This window comes from Barbus barbus, assembly GCF_936440315.1.
Source record: "Barbus barbus genome assembly, chromosome: 3".
Classification (NCBI taxonomy): domain Eukaryota; kingdom Metazoa; phylum Chordata; class Actinopteri; order Cypriniformes; family Cyprinidae; genus Barbus; species Barbus barbus.
In genome coordinates this window covers 19,053,352-19,080,530 of record NC_136731.1, presented here as the reverse complement: position 1 = coordinate 19,080,530, position 27,179 = coordinate 19,053,352, and the positions used below count along the sequence as shown (strand labels likewise).

The window sequence follows — 27,179 nt, the reverse complement described above, 5'->3', positions numbered from 1 at the left end:
AATTACCCTCAGCCAAGGAGACAGCGGTAACAGTCGTTGACCACGTCTTTCGGTTACATGGCCTCCCGACGGACGTGGTTTCCGACAGAGGTCCCCAATTTGTGTCCAAATTTTGGCGAGAGTTTTGTAAATTGCTGGGTGCTACTGTTAGTCTGTCCTCAGGGTTTCACCCCCAGAGCAATGGTCAAACTGAGAGAGCCAACCAGGATTTGGAGAGAACGTTGCGATGTCTGGTCTCCAAAAATCCTTCCTCATGGAGCCAGCAACTGTCTATGGTGGAGTACGCCCACAATTCGTTGCCAGTGTCATCTACGGGCCTATCTCCGTTTGAAGGTAGTATAGGTTACCAGCCACCAATTTTTCCTAGTCTGGAATCCGAGGTCGCGGTCCCCTCCGCTCACGCCTTTGTCCAGAGGTGTCATCGCACTTGGACTAGAGCCCGCGAGACTCTACTCCAAGTGGGAGCGCGCACCAAGGCCAAGGCCGATCGCCACCGGTCTAGACCTCCCGTATACGTCGTCGGTTCCAAAGTGTGGCTTTCTACCAAGAACATTCCTCTCCGCTCCGTTTCTAATAAACTTGCTCCCAAATTCATTGGCCCGTTTGCTGTCACTAAAATCATTAGTCCGGTGGCAGTTCGCCTCAATCTCCCTCCAGTGTACAGGAGAATTCATCCCGTCTTCCATGTGTCCAAAATTAAACCCGTGTTTTATTCCCGCATTAATCCGCCAGCCCCGGTTCCCCCACCGCCGCGACTCGTAGAAGGGGAACCTGCTTATTCGGTCGATCGTATTCTGGACTCTAGGCGGAGGGGACGCGGATTCCAGTACTTGGTGGACTGGGAAGGTTACGGTCCGGAGGAGAGAAGTTGGGTGCCTGCTAGAGACATTCTGGATCACTCCCTTATCGATGATTACAATCGACAGGTAAGGGAGTCTGGGGACGCCAGGAGGCGTTCCTAGGGGGGAGGGTACTGTCACGGTATATTAATCTACTGCCTCCTTCATGTCTCATGTATCTTTGTCTGTGTCTGTGTATTGTGTGTGAGTGGGCGTGTCCCTTGCTCCGTGATCAGCGTGCCAGCTGATCTCAATTTCCCGCACCAGCTGCTGCCAATTCACTCAGCTATAAAACCTCACTGAATACTTCTCTCCCTTGTCAGATCGTTGGATGTACCTGGATGTGTTCCCAGTCAGTATCTCTTCTTGTACCTTCGTCGTCCTGTTCGTGTCCGAGTGTGTCTGGAGTATTTGTCTCACCTGGATCATCACCTGCACTGGATTCTCCCTCGACACTCTTCATCAGCACGCTGTTCATCTGGTCCCTGCGCCATCATCCCATCCGAGAGACTGTTGTTTGTATTGTTCTTGTGTGGTCTGACCCTGAATTAAATATTACTCACCTGCATCTTTGCTTCCGCCTCAGTGATTGTGACAGAGTGGGCCAAAATTCCTTCACAGAGATGTGAAAGACTCATTACCAGTTATCACAAACGCTTGATCGCAGTTGTTGCTGCAAAGGGTGGCACAACCAGTTATTAGATTTTGGGGGCAATTACTTTTTCACATAGTGCCAGGCAGCTTTGGACAGCTTTTTTCCCTTAATAAATGAAGTCATTATTTAAAAACTGCACTTTGTATTTACTCGGTTATCTTTGTGTAATATTAAATTAAGTTTGATGATCTGAATCATTCAAGTGTGACAAATATGCAAAAAAACAGAAAAGGAAAAAAAAAAAAAGAAAACAGGGAGGGGGAAAAAACTGTTTCACACCACTGTATATCTGCATACATGGCCCACCTGCCTGTCAGGTACTATAGGTTCCCCTCTGTAAGTCTGCATATGAAACTGAGTTCTAATAAGATAATTTTGAGTGTCATATAATATTGCTCAACCACTGCTAATGCTGAACATGATGGCAACAGATATGTTCATTAACCAATGACAAATGACTAACATCATTTTTGCCACATGCTAAAGTCGATAAATGAAAAGACTCAAAATCCACTCCTTGACTGAATGCTTTATTTATATATATTTTTAAATCTTTAATGCATTGGATAATGATTAAATTGAGGCAGGGATCTCGAGCAGGACTTCAGAAGTAACGGCTGGAGAGAGCGGCCACAACTACGGACAGGAATTTCTGCCAGGTGGCCTGAACAGCGGGGCTGAACGCGGGTCCAAATGCAGTCGCAATGACGATGGTAAGACAATCGGCCAACAGCTGTGTGAATCAAGAAAACGTGCATTTGTTAGGTAACAACAGTCTGTATAACGGAGGTGCTGCGTTATCCATATTAATAAGCTCAAACTTGGAAAATAATGAAGTAGACTTTACCCTGAAGTTGTCTGGATCAACGTTGAGTTTTTCGCAGTGCAGCTGGCTGAGCTCAGAGTAAGTGCCTTTGATGCCATCCAAGTTCTTCACGGCTTTGTCCAACGCATTTATCACAGTTTTGCCATGGTTTGCCACCTTGGGATTGCCCAGGATTGCTGCCGCACTGGATAGGTCTCCAAAGGAACCGAAATACCTCTGAGTCCAGGGATATACAATCAGCACCCTGTCATGTGAAACAATGGAAATGCATAAATCCGAAGTCTATGCATCACTGAATGAACAACCTGTTATTATATATATCATCATTGACAAACTATCAAATTACCTTGCCAGAGACTGGGGTCCGATTTCGCCGACGTTGATTTTGCTCCAGACACTCGCAATAGTATTGCGCTCGGAATCTGACCACGCCACCATTGTGATTATCTCTTTACTTTTTCAACAAGAGTGAATGCTGAACAGAGATAGATGCGCGCGGAGTTTTTATTTATACTCGCACTCCCCGCCCCACAACAGGCTCTGAGACCGATTGGCTCTGTGTGGAAATTGGATCCGATCCTAATTTATGTTACATTTCGATTAGAAACTGCAAAGTAGTTTTGTCAGAAATGGGCCTATTTTTCAAACATGACAAAATAAAGTTTTCTATCAACAAAATCACGAATGCGTGTATTTGGGTCTATTGTGCTTGTCTAATCAAGGCTTTGTGTTATTTGTTCTAAATCCAAAAAAAAAAAAAATTGTCCAAACCCTGTAATAATCCTAGAAGCCTACTTAACAAAGTCATATTAACAAAATGAATGGCAAATAGTCAAAGTAGACTATTAGAAGTAATATTCGGACAAATGAATCAGTGGCAACAGTAGGTGAAAAGCTCAGGTGTGGTATATGAATTTAACGTCAAATTATCCAAAACGAACACATCGAATTGCTCATTAAAAATTTTAATTTGAACGAGTGCCAGCTCTTTTTGCTTTATCTGGACCTTCAGACCCGCTCCTCCCGTTTTAAAATGTTCTTAATTTGTTAAACTTTGATAACCGTGGGTGTCCTGTTCTTTTTGGTTTGCCCCACCCTTTAGGTGCCATGTGGTGTCCCCAAAAGACCCCAAAGCATCTCATACATGTAAGGACAGTCCACTGAATATAAATTGTATCTTAGTGGTATAATTAAAACAAAATAAAGACAATAATATTTTTCAGACAAAAATAAAATAAAATAAATACAGCCGATACAACAACAGCCAATTGATTATTTACGTTTTCATATAGGCTACTCTGTAATAATAATAATAATAATAATTGTTATTGTTATTACACATTTATACATTTAAAACAAATAAATTGAATAGGCCTAAATATGAAAAATAAAATAAACATATACCACTCAATATTTTTGATAAAATAATGAATGCTGAAATTAATTGACACAAATCACCCGAAGCCCAAATGTTGGCTGAAGTCTGAGAGGTGGAGCTGATGCGATGTTGGGTGTGGCAGAATTGCGCGTTATAAAAAGACCCCCTATTCTACACCTAAAACTCTGCTCTTCTAATAACAAGGATCTGAAAATGAGTTTGACAGCAAAGGATAAAGCTGTGGTCAAGGCCTTCTGGGGTAAAATCTCTAGTAAAACCGACGCCATAGGCCAAGAAGCTCTGGGAAGGTAAGAGCTCTACATTTAAATAAATTTTTTTTTACTTCAAAAACATCTGCAAAATTGCCAAAACTATGTGCAATAAACGGATTCATTTCCTTCCCGCAGAATGCTTACTGTCTACCCTCAGACTAAAATATATTTTGCTCATTGGCCCGATCACTCTCTCGGCTCTGCCCAAGTGAAGAAGCACGGCAAAACTGTGATGGGAGCCATCACTGATGCTGTGGGCAAAATGGATGATCTTATTGGTGGACTGAGCTCCTTGAGTGATCTCCATGCCACCAAGCTCCGCGTAGACCCTGGAAACTTTAAGGTGAGATGGGCTACTTGGTAATAAGCTGTTTGTGCAGTGTTTCAATGCTTATACTTACATTTAAAGTGTTACGTTAATCTGACACACCCAAATGATGGTATAGGAGCACTCTATGTGTTAAACAAAATAAGAAATTCACGATGTGAAATAGAATGTGAATTATTAATTTACAGTGTATTAACTGTTTATTTACTACTTTTTGGGTTATTTTCCAGATTCTGTCCCATAACATCCTCGTGACTCTTGCAGTTCATTTCCCCGCTGACTTCACTGCAGAAGTGCACGTGGCCGTGGACAAGTTCCTCGCGGCTCTGTCTGCAGCCCTCGCTGATAAATACAGATAAGCTCATCATTCCGGGGCTTCTCGTGCATCTTCAAACAGAGGCACTTCAAATGATAAAGCTAAAAGATCAGATGCAACTAATAAAATCTATAACAATCAAAATGTCTCTTCTGTGTTTTTTCTGGTCGTTATATCAAATCAGTAAAGGATTGTCCTTAACCATGCCAGTCACAGAGGGAGAACACAGCTATTTGTAAACTCTCAGCATTGTACATTATCAAAGCAGGAATCTTTCTATTTTACGAATTTCATTATGGATGCTCCGTTCTAATAAGTTCCTCTTACTTACTCAGCCTGTAGCCTAACCTTGAAAATGTCAGTATCTCTTTCATTTTTGATGAACAAATTATTATAATATTTTACAGTTAAAAGTAGCCTAAAAGCATACTTGAGTGAAAGTAAATAAAGTACATTTTAGCAAATGCAAATCATCTTCTCAATGTAGGCTAAAGTGGAAAAAAATCCATACAATGTTTTTGAAGGCGATTATGATTTTTAGTTGTAACGCTTTACAGTTAGGCTGACAATAGGTTGTTTATTTGTACATGCAATATGTAGCCTATATCAAAAGCAAATTAATATATATTTTTTTTACATATTTCTATTTGAAAAATATATTTCTACTTTTCCATTTCGTTCAATTCATACAGTCTAAAAACTGCTGAATTAAAAACAACCCAAGTTGGGTTATTATGTTTAACGCAGCATGCGGGGTTACTTTTTTATGGACTAAAATGACTACATTGCTAGGCTAAAATGATCCCAAATCAAGCTAGGCGTTAAACCTACAAATCTTGTTCATTTTAAAATCACACAAAGAATGACTTTCAAAAGGTAAATATTTATTAAAAACAAGAGAAAACAGTCATAAAGTAACATGCAAGAAATGCAGAAAAGTATGGCATTAACAGCTGCAGAGTTTATAAATGAAGCATTGAACATTTGTTGAATATAACTTGATCAAATTTGACTTTTTTGGTAAATTTTATATAGTGTATTGTATTGTATTTTTGTATTGTATTTGGAGAGTCATCATTCTTGGTCTTCCTTTCACACAAAAAATAATTTAAGAATAGTTCACACAAAAAATAATTTACTTGCCCTCATGTCATTCCAAACCTGTAAGACTTTTGTCTGTCTTTAGAACACAAATGAATATATTTTAAATGTTCTCTCATAATTTTTTGTTAATCCATTGAGAGTCTAGATACTCTGTATTTTCAAGCTTAAATACAGAGTCATTGTAAAAGTAATCCATTCCAATATTTATATATGAATAAATCTTAAATTATATGATAGCGAACATGTCTGTTCAGAAGAAAATATTGGTCTCCCAGACTTGCAATGGAGGACAAAAAATTAAGAGAAAATTAAATATATTTACTTGTGTTCCAAAAATTAGCAGAGTTTGTATGGGTCTGGAACAACATGGGGGAGAGTAAATTATGACCATTTTCATTTTTTGGTGAACTAACCCTTTAAAGAGCAGCCCTCCACGTACATGGAAGATTGTGAGGTATGTGAATGTCATGTCTGTTTTAATGTTTCAGTAAAGAAGTAGCTTTCTGAAAACAATATATTTATTTAAACAATATTACATGCCCTCACACTAGTGCTGCCATTATAGTATTCTACAGCGCTGTGGTAGACGAACATTAAACAAACACACAAAGTGGATGAAATTATAAAACCGACTATTTACCTATCCTTACTGATGTGGATGCACCTCTATCTGAAAATGGATAGTTTAATAATTAAATGTTTTCTTTTTTCAAATGTTTTTCTCTTTTTAGGCCACTGATGAAGCACAGGCAGTGACTGGGATGAATGCTGGTCATAGAGGAGAATGACATTTCCCCCAAACTGATGCAACAGTGGTATTAAAGGAGGATGCTGCCCTGGATGTTGTAAAAGATGTCACATGCTGTGCTGATGGGGCTTCTTCATGACTGCATCAATTATGCTAAAGAGATCATGAAAATTGACAGTGATACATGATCAGTATTCATGGCATATGAAACAAACTAAGTGTAAATATTGTAAAAACAAAATGTTAAATGTGTTGTTTAGTAGAAATGGAGTTTACAAACTGTCATCCATACACATGCTCACATTCTTTCACACACATGCATCTGTTGAATGTTATAATATCAGTGTTAATGTTGTGGTTTATTTGTGTACTGTCATACCAGAATAGTTTGTAAAGAACTTAACTATTAACTAATTGTCCAAATATTGAAAAAGTCAAATTTGATCAAGTTATATTCAACAAATGTTCAATGCTTCATTTATAAACTCTGCAGCTGTTAATGCCATACTTTTCTGCATTTATTTTTGTTCTTTCATATTTTTGTCCGTTCTTAATAAACATCACTTGTCTTCACTGGTGACCGAATCTCAATGCACTAAATTACTGTTATTTAACAGCATCAGTTTTTACAGTGATAAGCATTAGCCTACTTAAGAAAATGTACAAAGAGTCAATAACATTCACTGGGAATTCACAAGTAAACTTAACTTGAACTAAACTTAAAATTCTAGCCTTTCCTGAGTAAAAACTGGTTTCCAAGCTTTTTTCAAGTAAATCCTACTCTTTTTTTGACAGTGTAGCCTAATTATATTGAACAGCTGCGTTTCCCGAAAACTTCTTAACACTCTATGACGTTCTTAAGTTACTTTAAGCAGAACTTTATCGTTGATTAAATCGGTATAAATACGTGTTTAATACTGCAAAATACGCTCAATGTTACAGTCACTGCCCCTGCCATCCAGAATAAAAGAGAACATCCCAATTGAGTGAAGGGATTTGTGGAAACTGTGGTTCTTTGTGATCCAACATTTGCCTCGCATTTCAGGACGAAAAGACAAACATTTCAGGTGAAGGATAATCCATTTCTTAGACTGTGTTATGATCTATATGACCTTATTATTTTTATTGTGAGTATTAGGCTTATCATTATTGCTGATCACTGTTGTTGTGCTATAATATTGTAATATTTACCATTATATAATCAGAGGAGCATAGAAAAGTTTATGAAAGTGTCACTCCATAATACAATTGTCACTCCTCTGTCGTGTGTGTCGTGTTCCTGCCTCTTGTGTCCATATTTGGTTTGTTTCCTGTCCTTGTTAAATGTAATCATTAGTTAATTATTTTCCAGCTGTGTTTGTCTAATTATCTATGATTTACCTGTGTATTTATAGTCCTGTCTATTCAGTTGGATTTCGTCTGGTCTACTCGTTACTCCCCGGTGTTCCTGTCTGTGTCTGCCTTGCCTTGTCCTGCCATGCCTTGATGTCTTAAAGACATATATTTGAGTTTACATCCTCGTCTGCATATTCCTTCCTGCTGTGTGCACCGTGACAACAATAGCAAAATATATAAATATGTATAGTATTTGTTACATTAATCGGTGTCTGCACACCTTCCTGAGGAAAGGATATGGACCAGAAGACATTGCAATTACTACATATTTAGACTTAAAGAAGTTCCAGATCTATACTTGTGCTCTTATTTCAGTTATTTTGCCTTTAATGTAAATAAACATGTGCAAACAATATACTTGCTCTTGTGAATTTATTTTGATGTTAATTACATTTACTTCACGTTGATATGCTATGTTACTATAAAACTCTTACGACAAACATGTCTTCAGATATCTTCAATTGTTGCGTATGCAGTGGACACATTTGTAAATGACTTCACTTGGACACATTGTGCCAGTTGTCTCTGTAATACCGCGTGGTTTATATACACGTTGCTGCTGATTGGGCTGACATTTTTGACACACCCATCAGACAAGAGAAAACGTATCTCAAACCCCGTTGCACACCGTTTCCAGGAAACATGTTCAACCTGGAAACGGAGCAAAACGTTATGCACCGATACCATTGAATACCATTATCCGTCCGATACCATTGAACATAAATTTCTATTTTCTACTGTAGAGTTGTTTGGTTTTGGAGAAAACTTTATAAAAATGGTTAAAATTAGGCTATATATATATATATAAGGATATTAATAGTTCAGTTCTCTTTCAATTTGATATTTCTAATAGATTTCCTATTAACAGGGGAGTTATGCAAGGTTGTGGAATCCCCCCCCCCCCTCCCTTTTGTTCTTATTAGTTGTGGAATTACTCTCTTTAAATATTCGAAATTATCCTAATATCAAAGGGTTGACCGTTTTTGATCGTGAGATTAGTATTTTGCAACGATACAACCCTGTTTTTTAGAAAAAACAAATCAGGTTGCAAAAGTCCTTGAAATCATTAACACCTTTTTGGAGGCTTCTGGTTTAAAATGAAATATTCCTAAATGTGAAATTCTTTGTTTGTTTGATAAACTTGAAGCATCCGTGAACAATACACCTGTTAAAGATAATGTGAAATATCTCGGCATCCATATTTCCAAGGAAATCTCTCTTAGACAAGAAATGAATTTTCTTCCTAAAATTAAAAAAGCAAAACTAATATTTAACAACTGGCTTCAAAGAGATTTATCCTTCCTTGGTAGAGTTCTTTTAATAAAAGCAGAATGTCTGTCTCATTTTATATACCCATCTTTTTCATTATTAGTTCATGAAAATTCATGTAAACAAATTAATAATTTGTTTAACTTTTTTTGAAAAACAAGCATCAGCATTTGAAGAAACAAGTTCACTGTGGTAAGAAAGCTGATGGAGGTTTTGACATGCTTGCTTTTTTTGACATTATACTTTCAGAGTAAATTGGGTTAAGAATTGTGTCAATTCACCAGATTATATTTGGTACTTTATCCCACACAATATCTATAAATACGTGGGAGGTCTTACATTTTTGTTTACTTGTAACATTTCCCCTACTAAACTCCCCATAAAACTTTCTAAATTCCATGAACAGGCACTTTTGGCATGGAAACTTTGTTTAGTTCAGAATTTCACCCCGCATAAAGTGAAGCTATGGAATAACGAGAGAATTTTAGTAAAGAACAAGTCGATTTTTATGAAGAATTAGTATGAAAAAGGTATTATTTATCTTTGTGATATACTAGATCCACAAAGGACTGTTCATGCTTACTGTGATTTCATGTTGAAATACAATTTTCCTGTTGTTCATAAGGAATTTCTTACAATTGTTTAAGCTATACCAAATGGCCTTGTTCACTTAATGCATTGCCATCTGTTGTTTGAAGTGATTGTAAAAAGGGAGCCGAATTTTTTGGTTGATGACAAGTGTATTTATGACCCAAAATGTAGTAATAAAATGATAAGAAATGTGTTTCAGTCAAGGAAAAGAATTACTCCAAGGGGAATTTTTGGGGGGAATTCTTTAATAGATAAGATTAATTGGGGAAAAAAAGCATGTCTCTTACCTTATAAATTCTGTGGTCCCAATAAAGTTAAAGAAATAATTGTTTTAATAAAGTTAAATTTTTGGGCTTCTATGCCTTCAATGGACAGGGTTGCATTTCCCAAAAGCATCGTAAGCCTAAGAAGTTCGTAAAAACGATCGGAGAACACGTCATTCGCTTCTTCGTCTGAAGCTTGCATCCGAAGCATGTCACAAGGTTTAGAGGATGCAGTGTCTTGTTCCCTACTCAGGGAACCATGGTTACATACATAACCTGAGACATTCCCTTTTGAGGGAACTTTGAACTGCATCCTCTAGGGGTCGCTATGTGGAACGATATACCCACACTGCCATGCTGAGGGGAGTGCATGCCGAGCACAAAGGAGAGCACCAAGTACCAAGTCTACCAAAGCTTAAGGGAGTTGCCCCTGGGACGGTTAGACTGCTGTCAGTGACATTATCCCCTACGGCCAAAGACCCGAGCTGCATACCCTAAAAAACTTACCTGATAAGGGCCGGGACTCCCAGACCCGGGTTAGAGCTCGAAGGCTTAGAATCAAAAGGAAAGATTCCTTTAAGGGGATACAGCCAAGTGCCTAGGATAGTAGCTAGGTCTTGGCCTGTCACCCAACCTACCGCTTGCTCTGCCTGAGCTCGCTGAGGGAACTGCCTCAACAGACCCTCGGTAGCACCCCACTGTTCAAGCCTAGAAACAGTGGGAGAAATAGGTAGAGTGGGGCCCAAGGCGAAACCGGGGCCTAACCAACCCAAAGAATAAGCTGCAGCACGTAACCCATACCGTACAGGATTTTAGAAAGACCGCAAAACACTCTATGTGTGATCTTACCACAACGTGGCTTTCAGAAAGTGCACAGAGACTAGCGTGTGCACTTACCATAACATGGATTTGTAAACACCGTTCTAGGGAGCAAAGCGAGCAACTAAAAGGGAGTCAGAAAGAGGCCTAACAACCTGAAGTTGCTGACTCACAGAGCTCTGGGGAGTGGAGAACTCAACTCTCAGGATGAGAGGGAAACTCCAGCGCTCAGGGAGGGGTTGCGTGCTCATAAGAGACCCTCGGAGTGAGGGGAACACGGCCGAACACACCATGAGATCAGCCTAAGCAGAGAAAGGGCTTGACCCATTAGCATGACTTCACGGTGAATCCCACAGAGCAGAGAATCCAATCCTCATGATGAGAGAGAAATTCAGGTGCTCGGAAGGGAGCGGCATGCTCATAGGTGACCCTCTAAGTGAGGGGAGCAATGCTAGCTCGCTGAATGACAGAGTTCTGGAGAGTGGAGAACCCAACTCTCAGCATGAGAGGGAACTCAGACGCTCAGAGGGGAGCGGCATGCTCATAGGTGACCCTCTATGGTGAGGGGAGCAATGCTAGCTCGACCAAAAAAAAAACAGCCTACCAGGGAGGCAGAAGGTGGCCCAACAACCTGGCATGACTGCTAACTGGAGCTCTAGAGAGCGGAGGCTTAACTCTCAAAATAGGAGAGGGACTCAGACGTTCAGTTTTGGGAGCGGCGTGCTCATAGGTGATCCTCTAGGATGAGGGGAGCACTGCTGAGCTCAACCAACAAGGGCAGCAACCTAACAGGGAGGCAGAGGGGGCCTAACAACCTGAGGTTGCTGCTCAACAGAGCTCCAGGGAGTACAGGACCCGGTGAGAGGAGTCCTCAGACGCTTGACCGGGAGTGGCAAGCTCAAAGGTAACCTCTAGGTGAGCAGAGCATTGCCAGGCCTGACCAACAGGGTAACTCATCAGGGAGGCAGCAAGCGGACAAACTTCCTGGTGTCATCGCCACACAGCTCATAAAGAACCTCCCGCAGTGAGGGGAGCACTGCCATGTCCAGAGAGCAGATTAACCACAAATGAGACACCGAAAATGGGATCCAGGCTTAGAAGGGGATCACACATTCCAACAGCAACAGATTCCACATGGAGGCAACTGACCAAGAAGGCGACAGGGATGGGCCTAACAACTCGGTACGGTTGCATATAGAGTTCTTGGGAGGGGCGCTTCTCAGCCCTCGGGCTGAGGCGGTCCCTACGACACAAACTGGGAACAGGAGGTGCATAGCTAGCTTTCACAGTGAGGGGAGCACACCCTAGCTTGACCAAAAGGCAGTGCCAGATTAAAAGGACAGTCCAGCAGCACCCAAAGGGAGATTGTCATCTGTTAGTAGGCGAACGTAGTCCTATACATCTTGATAGAGAGCATAGACCAACGGGAGCCAATAACCAGAGCTAAAGCACTCAGGAAGGGTTTCCGCAGAAACATCTCGCACTCGTACCTCCGGGAAAGCAGTGTACTCAAGCCCACTCCACGATTCACTGGTTCGACCGTAAGGGCAGTGCGACAGGGAGATGCAGATTTTTTGACCATCTATTGAACTGCAGAGTGGAGTTAAGGAGTGAAGTTTCTCAACGCCTTACTGAGAGGAGGTCTAACTCAGAGAATGTGCATGATGCTTAAGTGGGTGAGTCAAATCTCAGGAAGCCTCTTGATGCAAGACACGAGTAGCGCATCCTGGCCGGGGCAGCTTCTCGAAGCAAACACCCAGCCAGGACGTCAGGGAGCAGGCCCAGCCTGAATGGAGGACCCGCAAGTCCTGTGTTGTAGCGCAATACTGGGGACCTGAAGGCCAAGGAGGCTCCAGCAGAAGCCAAGCGACTTGGCTGCATGATCCAGCAGAAGCAGAGGCCGAAGATGTAGGCTATCATCCAGGCTGGATCTAGTACCGACAGATCGAGAGGTTCTGACTTCAGCAGGGGAGGCACTCGCGGAGGTTCTACCCTGTCAGTCAAAGAACAGGTCCACATAGCGCTGCGGAGAGAGCTAGTTAGTGAGCCACAAAACTAGCAATAGAAAATGAAGAGATGAAATGGATCGTACTCACCGACCACAGCTCCTGCGCAGGCCCAACATGAGAGACTGCAACGCAGGTGCGGGAGGGTCCTGCATAACCTCGGTCATACAGAAAGGGTCGTGGCTTCAGCAAGCATCGCGATGGCTCGCAAGCCAACACTTGAGCACAGAGAGTCATGCAAACTACGCAGAAAGAAAGGCTCCTGGAATGCAGTATAATGTGGTTAAAACATGTTATAAATCGTCTGCCCAATAACTGCAGACAGATACCCACATCGAAATTCCGCGAGCCGTGTGAAACTGCTGGTATCAGAACAAAGCCTCCGGTGAGAGAACATGCATTCCTAGTCATGCTTAGCTTCTGCTAACATAAACAAACGTTCAGTGAAGACGAAGAAGAGGATGACGTGTTCTCCCGGTGCCCCTTTATACTGTGGTCGCCGGCCAATGTTATTGTCGTGTTTAGATATATGCTTCAAGACACTGGTCACGAGGCGTTCCCCATGGCGACCCCTAGAGGATGCAGTTTGAAGTTCCCTCGAAAGAGAATTATGAGTTCACCTGCAGGACAATCGGCAGATTACACCTTTAACTTTATTCAAGTGCAATGTGATTATAATTAAAGCTTTTGATTGTACACTTTATTACTCGTTTTTTGTTTAAATAAATGTATAAATGAAATAATTAAAAATGGCAGAAAACAAAAAATAGAAATACTGAAAAAATAGAAAAAATAGAAACGACTGAAAAAAAAAAAAAAATCTGTCAATGATGAAAACCTGCCATATATTGGACCCGGAAATAACGTCTCTACAGATATTACAATAATATATAGTATAATATTAATCTACAAGTATAATATTAATGTACTATACAGTGCCCTCCAAAAGTATTGGAACAGTAAAGACAAAATTGCTCTGTTGTCAAGACATTTACAAATATGATTAAAAGATGAATATGAGACAAAACTACAGAATGTCACATTTTATTATTGGGTGATTTAACACATAGATGTTTTTCCAGATAAGAAGTTCAGCACTTTGAGAGTTTCATCCCTCTATCTGATGTGAGCATAAGTATTGGAACAGTTGCCTCACAGGTCTTTCTAAGTGATCAGTTGTGTCCTGTTGCATTAATTCTTCAGATATTAAAAGTATGAAATGTGTCGTATCAGTTATATCCATTACTTCTGCATTCTTAATCCTGCAATCGATGATGACACACACACACCAGGATGAAGACGAGGGAGCTGACTTTGAGAGAAAAGCAAGCAATTAGGATGCTAAAAGAAAAGAGGAAGTCAGTTAGAGCTCTAGCAAAAACAAAGGGCATGGAGAAATCAAGAGTTTGGAAACCACCAGTGACACCAGCAACCAACAACTACCTGGTCAGCTGAGAAAACAACATGTAGTTGATGACAGAAGAATCATAAAAGCTGTGAAAATGAATCCTAAAAGACATGTCTGTAAAATCACCATCAACTTCCAGAAAGCTGGGGTGATGCTCTGACAATCTACTGTCCTCAGGAGACTTTGACACAGAATTACAGATGCTACACAGCAAGATACAAACCTCTGACCAGCACCAAAAATAGAAAGGCAAGATTAGAGCTTGGAAAAATGGGAAAGCAAAAATGTGGAGATAAAAAGGGAACTGCAATGATCCCAATCATACAGCCTCATCTGTAAAGCATGGTAGAGGTGTTGTCATGGCATGGGCATGCATGGCTGCCTCTGGAAAAGGCCCTCTCAACTTTACTGATGACTTAATGTAGGATGACAGTAGCAGAATGAATTTGGAAGGGTACAAAACCATCTTGCCTACCAATATTCAAGAAAATGCCACCAGATTGGGAAGTGCTTCATAGGGGGCAGTCGTGGCCTAATGGATAGAGAGTTGGACTTGTAACCCGAAGGTCGTGGGTTCGAGTCTCAGGTCCGGCAACCGCGACTGAGGTGAGACCCTTGAGCAAGGCACCGAACCCCTCAACTGCTCCCCGGGCGCCGCATTGATGGCTGCCCGCTGCTCCAGGTGTACCTGGATGGGTTAAATGCAGTCCCTTTCCCCCTTCCCCTTTTTTAGGGGAAGTCGTGGCCTAATGGTTAGAGAATTGGACTCGTAATCGAAAGGTTTCGGGTTCGAGTCCCCGGCCGGCAGGGATTGTAGGTGGGGGGAGTGAATGTACAGCGCTCTCTCCACCCTCAATACCACGACTGAGGTGCCCTTGAGCAAGGCACCGAACCCCCAACTGCTCCCCGGGCGCTGCAGCATGGCTGCCCACTGCTCCGGGTGTGTGTTCACGGTGTGTGTGTGTGTGCATTTGTTCACTACTCACTGCTGTGTGTGTGCACTTGGATGGGTTAAACGCAGAGCACCAATTTCGAGTATGGGTCACCATACTTGACAATACGTCACGACTATATTGCATGAGGACAATGACCCAAAACACCCTGCCAGTTCAGTCAAGGAATTTATAAGGGCAAAGAAATGGAAAGTCTTTGATTGCCCAAGTCAATCTCCAGATTTAAATCCGATTGAACATGAATTTGACCAGCTGAAGAGGAGAGTAAAGGCAGAAACTCCCCAAAAACAAGCAACAATTGGAATTAGCTTCATTAAAGGCAGGGAAAATATTTCAAAGGATGAGACCAAGAGTCTGGTGATGTCTATGGGTCACAGACTCACTGCTGTGATTGTGCGCAAGGGATCTGCAACTAAATAATAGCTTTTAATCTTTTATATCTGCCCTATGTTCAACTGTCCCAATACCTATGCTCACATCAATGAGTGGGATGAACTCTAAAGGTGCTGTTCTTTTTATTTAGTAAAACATGTATGTGTTGAAACGGCTATATATATATATAATGTGACATTATGTAGTTTTGTCTCATATTCATCTTTTAATCATATTTGCAAATGTCTTGACTCCACAACCAACAGAGCAATTTTGTCTTTACTGTTCAGGGTTTTTCCTGCATAAGAGAATTATGAGGCGGCCGCCTCTGCCAAATTTTGTACCGCCTCTGGTTGTCGACAAAACTCTGGCAGGCAGTCACGTGCAAGCGTCACTGAACAGCGTCCATTAGAGTTTTTAGTTCATATTTGGGAAAATACTGATATTTTTATACAAGTTTACTTGATATTTCTTTACACGGAATCATAATTACTATTAATTTTCCACTGATTTACGCGATCTGATGAGCATTAACTCAAATTACGCTTTCACCTCTGCATGAATGAATGAATGGCGGAGACGCACGGTTTCGTTTTGAAACACACACTGAAGCGCGCGACGCTCGCGGTGATTTCAGCGTCTACCGTTTCACTAAATGAGGACATAAACACATGAACAACATCTCCAGACCTGCTCTGAGAGTCACTTCATGAGTATTTTACCGTTTCATTTGAGTAAAACTAGCGCCACACAGACCTGTAAAGGTATTCACGGCAACCCTTCAAAATACAAGTTCGGTCTAACTTGCAGTAGCTTCTTCTTCTTCTTCTTTTAGGATTTAATGGCGGTTGGCAAGCCAACTTAAAAGGTGCATTTCCGCCACCTACTGGAAAGGAGTGTGAAGCGCACAATGAATAGGAAGTTTAGAAACAAAAAGCTACTTATTAAAAAAATAAATAAATAAAAATAACCAAGAGAAACCGGTATCCTATATCCTATTAATCAATCCTGTTTCCTTTAAATAAACAAGTAATTTGCGATATATTCTTGATTATGTCCATCACCTAATAAAACCGGTATTGACAAATCATTTATTTCCAAATATCTTAAAGCTTGACTTAGTTGGAAACGTTCTCTTTCATAAGCCTCACATTTTATCAGTACATGTTCTACATTTTCTATTAACCCACATTTGTTACAATTTCCATTCTCATGTTTTCCTATTCTATGTAAGCATTGATTTAATAAACAATGTCCAATACGCATTCTTGTTATTAAAACGTCCTCTTTCCTGTTTCCAAATCTTCTTCTCTCTGAACCAACTTTCTCTTGTATACAGTATAACTGTCTACCTTTTGTTCCTTCTTTCCATTCATTCTACCATATTTCCTGTACTTCTTTCGCTATTATCACTTTTATTTCTGTTTTACTTAATGTCACTTCAATGTCTATTTGAGAATGATTTAATGCCTGTTTAGCCAGATGATCAGCCTCCTCATTTCCTTTCACACCCATATGTGATGGTACCCACACAAAATTTACCAGAAGTCCATACTGTCTTATTCTAAAAAGACTTTGCATTACTTAATTTATCATATCTTGTCTTGCTAATGATTTTCCACTTGACAAACTGTTTAGTGCTGAAAGAGAATCTGTGCATATTACTGCCTTTGTTGGTTGTATTTCTTCTATCCACTGAAGTGCCAATAAGATTGCTATTAGTTCTGTAGCAAATACAGAAATATGATCTGAAGTTCTTTTTGACATTTTAATTTTGAATAGAGGAATATATACTGCTACAGCAGTTTTCCCAGAGTCTGAATCCTTTGAACCATCAGTGTATAATTGTACTGCACTATAATAAGTATCATCTAAATATTTCTGTACAACTAGACTTTCTAATACACTTGTTTCATTATTATGTTTTTCTTTATGCAATTGGATATCAATCAAAGGCATTGGGAAAAGCCAAGGAGGAATGGCTGACCTAGCCACAGTAGGGGTAATATGTATGTCACTTAAACCCATTTTCCGTGCTTCCTCATTGGCCTTCCATCCAAAGCTTGATAACTTTTTATATTCATATTCCCAACAGTCCTTCAACACCATTTTAACTGGATGATTATCCGAATGTCCCTTTATACTTATCCAGTACCTCATCCTTAATTTGAGCCTACAAATTTCTTGAGGCATCTCTACATGTACTGCTGATAATGGGGACGATCTAAAAGCTCCACAACAAATTTGCATTGCTTGTGATTGTATTGCCTCTAATTTTAAAAGTTGTGTTTTACATGCAGAGCTATATACCATAGTGCCATAATCAATAGCCGATCTTATCAGAGCACAATATATTCTTTTAAGGGACTGTCTGCAAGCTCCCCAATCAACTCCTGCTAGACATCTCATAACATTTAACGCTTTTTTGCATTTGTCCACCAATTTCTGGATATGGATTTTAAAATTCAACTTCGAATCCATCCATATTCCATATTCATCCATATTCATCCATAGTTTTTGCTACAGAAAAACGGAAACCCCATTCATTTGCCCAATTCTCTACATTATTAACAGCAGTCTGCATACACCTTTCCACATACGCAACATTACGCCCTCTTTTCCACAACGCACCATCATCTGCATACAACGATCTTCCTATCCCAACCATTGAAAAAATGTCATTAATCGTTAAGTTAAACAGAATTGGACTGCTAACGCTACCCTGAGGTGTTCCATTCTCTATTGTATGTATCTCAGAAAATGCAGTACCCACTCTTATTTGTATAGTTCTATTGAACAAGAAATTCCTGATCCAATTATATATTCTTCCTTTAATTTCCATTCCATCTAACTTAATTAAAAGTCCCTCTTTCCACATCATATCATATGCCTTTTCGACATCAAAAAATACCCCAACTAAAACTTCCTTGTTTACCTGAGCCTTTCTTATTTCAGATTCCAGGCATATTATAGAATCCATTGTATTACGTCCTTTCCTAAATCCACTTTGGAATGGTGACAAAAAAAATTATTCTCAATGACATATACAAGTCTACTCATAACCATACACTCCATCAATTTGCACAAATTACATGTTAAAGCTATGGGTCTGTAGTTATTTGGCTGCATATGGTCCTTGCCTGGTTTAGCAACTGGCACTATAGATCCCATGCTTCCAGTCAGCTGGTAACTTTCCTGACACCCAAACCTTATTAAAAAGGCTCAAAATTAGTTCTAACGATGTTTCTGATAAACGTTTTATCATCTCATAACAAATGTCATCTCTACCTGGAGAAGTTTGTTTAACCCCGTCAAGTGCCTTTTTCAATTCATACAAGGTCAATTCTGAATCCAACGTACATCCAGATGGTCCTTTGTCCTCCAATAAATTAGGATATTTAGGCCTACTTAATATCTGATCCCTATATTTCCTTAAGTCCTCTGATAGATTTAAGTTACTGTGAACTTTAACAAAAGTAAAAAAAAAAAAACACTTTATAGTCCTCTTTCCTTCGTCATACCTGATGATTTCCTTTTTCACTATCTGTTTCTGATATTTGTCCCCAACTTTTCTTTCTTTTCCGATTTTCTACTACTCTCCATTCACCGCCTCCACTATCCGCATCTCCCACATCATCCTCCATTTCCGGATCACTTCCGGCAGGGGCGTAGATTACGCGGGGGACGTGTCCCCCCCACTTTTTATAAAAAGTGTCCCCCCGCACTTTTTCATTGGACAGTTGTGTTCTCGACATGTTGAGGTTTTAATGGAGCAATATATAAATGCAGAATAATTTAAAATTCAAAGAGACAAGATATACATGACGTTTACGTTTCCATGGCAATCAGTCACTCAGTTTATGACGTCACTACATGCCAGTCTCGCGCCCGCCGTCCCGCGCTGTCTCCATCATTCATTATTCGGTCGAGATGAGTTCAAAGCGGCAAGAAACTCTTCACTCCTTTTTTACGAAAAAGTCAAGCAGCGTAAGTTGGTATGTGGGATCCGAATAGTGTTGCACAATGTTGAGTGACTCTGCCTATTGCTCTTGTTGAATAATTAGCAAGTTTTGATGTTCATTATATGGAGAAAACAAAAAGCTGCCTGGACAAACATGCACTTATTTATTTTCAGTGTATTTTTCCGTAACTCTTTTGTAACGTCTTTTATTTTAACACGTATGTTATCAGAACCCTTCAAATAAGAATAAAGATAATGTTGAACTGAGATTTTACAGCGTTTGCAGCATTGTGACATGTTTAACTCTAATGTTCAATTCTACATGATGTATTTCAATCAAGTGTGCAAGCTCTGATCTGATACAGGATCGATCTTAATTTAGGGCTGCTCTGTCATTATTGCACTAATTTGACGTGTTTATGTGTTATCAAGAATGAACAAGAAACAGTCAGCCTAGGTTTGTTAGGACAGAATCAGGACGACACACAGTTACAGGTGAGAAGAGTGGCTTTTAAAACCTGGCTGTTTTTACATTGTATAAAATCTATTAATACACAAGCCTTTGTAGGATTATATATGGACCAATCATAAAAAACACATAATTAGTCAAATATAGAAAAATAAAAAATAACATTAGTATGATGAACAACTTCTCAGCTATCATTTTTAACTACAGTAGGTAATTATTAGCTTGCATATTGGATGCTTATTACCACATAAGCACATATTAATTCTGTATTCTTCATGACCATATTCTGCATCCCATAATCCTAAACTTAACAACTACCACGACTACCTTACAAGCTATTAATAAGCAGTAAATGAAGAGTTTATTGAGGCAAAGGTCATAGTTAATAGTGAATATGTGTTCCCCATAAGTGTTAAAAAAATAATTTAGTATACAAATGATTGGTTATTGTCCAGCAGTGTACTTAATTAGTTATTTTCTTCTGTATGTCACTATTCCCTGTATGTACATGTTTCAAACACTACTTTATTTGCTGTAGACAGAGGCAGAAGTGAATACAGATGAGAGTGAATGAGTTTCAGTGAGGCTTCAGAGGTAAAGATTATTTACAGCATTGTCTATGATAAGATATTTCTTTTAACAGACTAATCAGACTAATGTATAATAGAACAGAACAGAATAAAGTATGTGAATGTGCAAGTATCCATTACTGTGTGCCATGTACTGTACATACAACACACACAAAATACAATCTGAAATATGTAAACAATAGTACCCTTATAAGGACATCTTTGTAACTTATACTCAAAAAGGTGCACATATAGAGTACCAATATGTACCATAATGTACAACTATGAAACTTTTTGGGGTAAATAAGGTACAAATATGTCCTTTTAATGGTACTGTCCCAGTGACAAGCTGTTGTATTTCTTTCTTTCTTTCTTTTTTCTCTCTTTCTTTCCTACTGTTTTATAATCATATACAACAATATAATCATAAAGCATATTAAGCAAAAAGGTATGATTAAAAATAAAACCTGTCAATTAGACAAGGATTAACTGAAAAAAAAAAGAACAGGTATAACACTAGACATCCCCCCCCCCCCCCCCCCCCCCCCCACTTTTGAAATGATGGCTACGCCCCTGACTTCCGGAATCTACGCTACTTCCTACCATCAGCGCTCCAGTCACCATCCGCCCTCGTCGCCCCGGCCACTTGCAGTAGCTGCTACTACTAAAATTATTAAAACTTAATTTTTTTAAGGTAATGATCATGTTTTAATTTTAATAGCAAATCCCCTAAAGTTTGATTTTCAATAATTTAAAGATATATGAAATTAAAGTTTTATGCCTTAATTTGATAACTAGACACAACACAGAATTTCTGAGGAAAAAGAAAAAATTCCATAAGGCTATTAGAATACATTTTTTATGTTTATATTTATTTTATGTTCAAATAATTAGACATGCTACAACACAGAATTTGGTAACAATAAACACATGGTGAAAGAAAATAAAACATTTCATAGAGCCCTAAACATGTCATTTTTGTTAAACTTTTAATAAATTAATGTGAAGTTGTATAAGTTTCATGATTTTAATCATTATTTAATTATTATAACACCTAAATACGTTGTGGGTAAAAAGTGTTTGTTTTATCCCGTTAAAGGGTGGGTAACATTGTGCGCACATGATCAGGATGGTGTCACCTCCGCCTCATTTTGAGCCAGGAAAAACCCTGCTGTTCCAATACTTATGGAGGGCACTGTATATAAAATATATAATATAATATTATTATATATAGTAGATTAATATTATACTTATTATATTATATTATATTATCCGAGCTGACTGGAACGCAGCATTAGGTTAACATTTCAATAAACGAGCGTGTACTACAAATACGAGCCATTCTATAAATTGGCATTTCATCACTTAAGAAACGGATAGTGACTCCTAAGTAGCACTTAAAGCACGGCTACGTGCGATTGTGTTAAGTGCATTTTTGGGAAACGCACGTGAAACAAGAACAAACGTTCGTAAAAATGACTCGTAGAAAACGCTCTTAAGCGCTAAGATCAAACGTTATCGAGAAACCCGGCCCAGAGTAGTACACCAAAGTACTATAAACCACAGACCTATTAGTGAATTTGCATTATTGCAGTAGCACTGTCAGGATTTAAAGAAACACCATTAATGACCTCGGGCAGCAACTCAGGAAATATAATAGAGCTATTAAAATTTTGCTCCTGCTCCATAGTGTTAGTGAGTCTGTAAGACGCCATATAATTTTGTTGCGCAGTTTATTTAAATGACATCCTAACATTTGATTATTTTTATATCTTAGTATCAGTCCGTAATAAAACGTCTAAAGTTTGCTGGAGGTGTCAAAAATGTTCAAGTTGGAAAAAAAACAAAAAAAAAACAGCAGCAGCAGCATTAAAAAACAAACAAACAAACAAAGTTAAACAAGTTAGCTAGAGCTCAACATGGAACTTGTTTTTAGTTTTGTATACCAGTCAAAAGGCACAAAATCAGCATTTTGAAAAGGAAAAAAAAACAGCACATTGTAGGCTACAATTGCGATTTTTAATATATATTTACAAGTACATTTGAAAGAGAATTTAGTTGATTAAAACAATTATATTTATAAAAATAACGAAGAGTGCCATGCTTATTTTGAAACTATGCTGTAGAGCCACTGGAGGTTGTGATAATTTTTTTTTTTTTTTTTTTTTAATCAATGAATTTAAGCGGTTAACACCCACAGTGCCCAGATCTATCATAACTGTCTTTGAAAGGCTTACTTGTAGAAATAAGTTGCTGACTCATTAAGTCAAGTCAAAAAACTGGCTAAAAGTTAAGAACATAATTCTTTCCCTAGGTTATCATCTAAAACATTTTTCTATTTAAGAATTCTGATCATAGACTGCTGATCAGTGTTTTTTTTTTTTTTGGAATAAATGGAAGCAAACAACATTAAAGTGCTTTTAACATTATTTTATTGATTTTATAAGAGTTACATCTTTGTGTGAACAGCTCCCGCAGTCTTCTGCATTACAGCTGGTGTTTATTGGTGATGAGACTCTAGTGGTACTGTCTGCCCAGAGCGGAAACGACGACAGACAGAAACTTTTGCCAGGCCTCCTGGACGTCAGCATTGAAACCAGAGGGGCCAAACTTCATAGCAGCGCACACGGTGATGCAATCAGCCAGAAGCTGTAGAACAAGAGATTTATTAGGTGTCTGTGTTTCCATAAATATGAATCAACATAATATGAGCACAACAGTTTTCTATATTTACATCACGTAAATATTAGTTTTACTTGCAAAAACCTACCTTGAAGTTGTCGGGATCCACATGCAATTTCTCAGAGTGCATCACACTGAGTGCCATAAAGGTGTCCTTGATGTTATCAATGTTCTTGATGGCTCTCTCCAGACCTCCCATCACAGTCCTCCCGTGACCTGCTACCTTGGGGTTACCCATGATCGCAGCGGGGCTTGACAGGTTTCCAAAGGTGGCGAAATATCTCTGAGTCCAGGGATACACGATCAGACACCTTAAACAGAATAATAAAGAACAGCATTAAATAAACTGCATAGTTGAAATAATCTAACAGGGAGAGAATCTTTATAGAATGTGTCTGTAAAGAATGTGATGCAATGATACCTGGCCAGGGCCTGAGGTCCGAGTTCATCTGGATTGATCTTTCCCCACAGGCCAAGGATGGCACTTCGCTCAGCATCTGACCACTCAACCATGTCTACGCTTTAGGGTGTCCTTACAAGGCACTTGTTTAAGTCTAGCAGGAATCACTAGTAGAAATTCAGAAACCGGAGTACAATTTATTGATGTGTGATGTCTCCGCCCATTACAAGATGCAAATTCTTATTGGGTAATTTCTCCAAGCAGGTGACGCATACATCACTGATCGGACACCGTCCAAAAAAAAAAAAAAAAAAAGGTTTTGTAAGATGTCTTAAACATGAGTAAGCTTTTTTTCTGCGTCCAAATGGTTGTTGATCAAATATATTCACAACGTTAAAAAAAAATAAACATTGTAAGGGCTCATTACAATTAAATGTAGTCATTTTGTGAAAAAGCAAAATTAAAAATTAAACACTAAAGCACCGTTACAAATAGGTATTTTGATAACAATATATGACCAGACAAATGCAATTATATTACAAGCGTTTTCAGTTAATGATGATTTTCAAATCAATTTTATTATTCGAAATAAATTTCATGCCATCTTGTCATGTCATCTTTTCCGAGAGTTCAGTCACCATTTATTAACGTTTTGAAGCAATAAAATAAAATAAAATATACAAATAAATCGATACTAGGCTACACAAGTGGGTTGTTCATTTGAACATTGTGTTAATTCTGATTCATTAGTTTAAAATGGTGATTAAGTGAGAATAAAAACTGTTTTATTTGCATAGACTACTTAAGCGCCTGAAGGACGTGAAAAGAAAATCGTTATCTCAATTAAACAAGAAGCACCAAATTGGCACGTTTTTGATTGGACAACACACGTTGGGGATCAGCAGTAAGGCATTTAAGGGGTGTGGTTTGGACCGATTTGATGGGTGTGCCCTTCCTTAGTTTTATATAAAAAGTGGGACAAAATCTTGTTTTCGCCAACATCTTTTTCTGAAGACAATCTGACTTGAGAAAAAGAAGACGCAGCAATGAGTCTCTCTGATAAGGACAAATCTATTGTGAAGGCCTTATGGAGTAAGATCAGCTCCAAATCCGATGATATCGGCGCTGAAGCCCTCGGCAGGTAATACTGAATTACTGTCTTTCTATACAGGTCTATGTAGCAACTTGTAAAATAACTTTGCAAAATAACATAAAGAAGTTAATGTTTTGATTTATTCGAGTACCTTAAAGTATAGCCTAGCTAATGTTTAGATCACCGAAATGATCAATGTTATTATTTCCTTTCAGAATGCTGACCGTCTACCCTCAGACCAAGACCTACTTCGCTCACTGGTCTGACCTGAGCCCTGGGTCTGCACCTGTGAAGAAGCATGGCAAGGTTATTATGGGTGCAGTCGGCGATGCCGTTTCAAAAATAGACGACCTTGTGGGAGGTTTGGCCGCCCTGAGCGAACTTCACGCTTTCAAGCTGCGCATTGACCCGGCAAACTTCAAGGTAGGCTACACCTTGACAAAACATACCAGGTGTAATTTAAGACTTCTCATTATGGACCTGGTATAGTCATGGTAATGTGTGTAATCCTTTTCTAGATCCTCGCACACAATGTCATCGTGGTCATCGGCATGCTCTTCCCTGGAGACTTCACCCCAGAGGTTCACGTGGCAGTTGACAAGTTTTTTCAGAACTTGGCCCTGGCTCTTGCTGAGAAGTACCGCTAAACTTCCAGTGGGCATTCATACGCGACACTGTGCGGCGGCACCCCTAACCAACTCAAGTGTGATGTCTGAATAAAATTTCTCAATAAAAGGCACAGAATTAAACGAGTCATGTCTTATTTTTATCTATTTGAATGGATCATAAATGTTTCCAAAACCTTTTGTCATGATAAACTAAAAGTCTTACATTGGATTCTTACTGAGATATCCTATAATAATTTGTACTTTTTTTTTTATTCGAAATGACTCAAAATTGACTTACTTTTACATAAACCCTGGACTCTCGGTTGATATACCTTTTATATTGGCAGTTATCGGTTCCAAAAACGGAACCGGCCAGGACGACTGACTTGCTCAACAAAGCGCCGAATACAGATCTGCCATATTATTTTACTTTTAAGTGCAATTTTTGTGCATATATGGCCACCTGATTGGTTGTGCAATCATTTTTTTTTTTTTTTTTGTGGAAAATATTGTTTATTTGATAAAGCCATTTTGCTTCCACATTTGTTGTGTCTCGATCTTTGCAAATAAACTCACCAAAGCTGCATTTATATGCTCAAAGTACAAGTAATGGGCTTTTAAAATAACCATCATGTGTTATGATATTATGATATCAACCATCATGATATTCAAATATCAAACCACTGTAAGATCATTGGTTTCTGTAATATTTGCTGTGTCCGAGAGTCTTGAGTAATACGAATATGATGTTTGACGGGTTCCTTTAAGAAGGTTTTGCATCACAAATAAGAAAAATCAATTTAAAATGCTTAGAAAGGTGCACTTTTATAAATGAATTATTTAGCCTCTGTATTTTTGCCTTTAATTAATTAAAAGTTTCGACATACGGTATATCTGCAATTTGACTACAATTATAATACAATTTTGCAGTACTTTTTACACCACAGCTTTAAACAAAACATTATCTAAAATTGATGAATAATGAAATTAAAACTAATTAAAATGAATTCTGTTACATGCCTATATGTAGAATAGACCGAGGATGAATTTAATCTACTAAAAATGAGCCACAGCCGTGAAATCACTATTATGAACACCATTCTTCCTGAAGTCAAAGTAGAGGTTATCTGTGCACAAATATTAAGAAATTACGAGAAAAAAACATACAAGGGGGATAAAGAACTAAAAAAAATAAAAAAATAGCTCTTAAATCAACTTGTTCTTGCTCATTTGATATATAAATTCCACATAAGCTTTTTGTCATAGAAATGTCGAAATTTCATTAAATTATCAGAGCTGAACAGAGAGGGCTGACAGTTTCTATAGCCTACTTGACCCACAAAGATTGAACAAAACAGGACAGCGTATATGGCTACTTTACCACAATTGTAAAAGTGTCTAGTAAACGTTGTTTTATAGTTATAGCTATGCTTTGTGTGTGTGTGTGTGTACACTGTTTTTGTGCGTACTATTTTTTAACATGAGGATATGGTTCATTTATTAACCACTATAAATTTATTTCAGTAAAATGGTAAAAACATTTTTTTTAGCCCTACAACTCAGGTTGTAGCAACAATACTGCAAATTTACACAGTTCAGGGATTAAAAAAAAGGTTGGGTTAATACATTTCTAAAGGCGACAACAAATTAGCAAATGCCTAGTTCCTGTTTTCAAACGAAATATGCCCACTGGGGCTCGAGAGATATTTTATTTCTGCGTTATCACGATTTATCACACAATTCAGACAGTGAACACCCTTTTCTCTCTTGAAAGTATCAAAAATGTTTTTGAGCCTGCAGAGAAAATACGTATTAAATGGCACATTATTGTAAAAATATCTGAAAGACTGAAATT

At 38.7% G+C, this 27,179-nt stretch overlaps 3 protein-coding genes across 3 annotated transcripts; 1 reads left to right on the top strand and 2 right to left on the bottom strand.

Moving 5' to 3' along the window:
- Positions 1-2,013: 2,013 nt before the first annotated feature.
- Positions 2,014-2,878, bottom strand: LOC306856169 (hemoglobin cathodic subunit beta-like). Its single transcript, XM_079395250.1, has 3 exons — positions 2,667-2,878; positions 2,342-2,564; positions 2,014-2,227 (listed from the first exon to the last, which is right to left on the bottom strand). Exons 1-3 carry the CDS (start codon positions 2,756-2,758, stop codon positions 2,099-2,101), a joined length of 444 nt encoding a protein of 147 aa, XP_079251376.1. The 5' UTR covers positions 2,759-2,878; the 3' UTR covers positions 2,014-2,098.
- Positions 2,879-3,858: 980 nt separating this feature from the next.
- On the top strand, positions 3,859-25,468 carry LOC306858411 (uncharacterized protein). The gene is made up of 7 exons (XM_079398943.1): positions 3,859-4,006; positions 4,106-4,313; positions 4,529-4,633; positions 23,011-23,170; positions 24,653-24,764; positions 24,932-25,139; positions 25,235-25,468. Exons 1-7 carry the CDS (start codon positions 3,912-3,914, stop codon positions 25,361-25,363), a joined length of 1,017 nt encoding a protein of 338 aa, XP_079255069.1. The 5' UTR covers positions 3,859-3,911; the 3' UTR covers positions 25,364-25,468.
- Positions 22,957-23,976, bottom strand: LOC306856154 (hemoglobin subunit beta-like). Its single transcript, XM_079395200.1, has 3 exons — positions 23,645-23,976; positions 23,312-23,534; positions 22,957-23,190 (listed from the first exon to the last, which is right to left on the bottom strand). The coding sequence occupies exons 1-3, from the start codon at positions 23,734-23,736 to the stop codon at positions 23,059-23,061; spliced, it is 447 nt and encodes a 148-aa protein (XP_079251326.1). The 5' UTR covers positions 23,737-23,976; the 3' UTR covers positions 22,957-23,058.
- Positions 25,469-27,179: the final 1,711 nt, after the last annotated feature.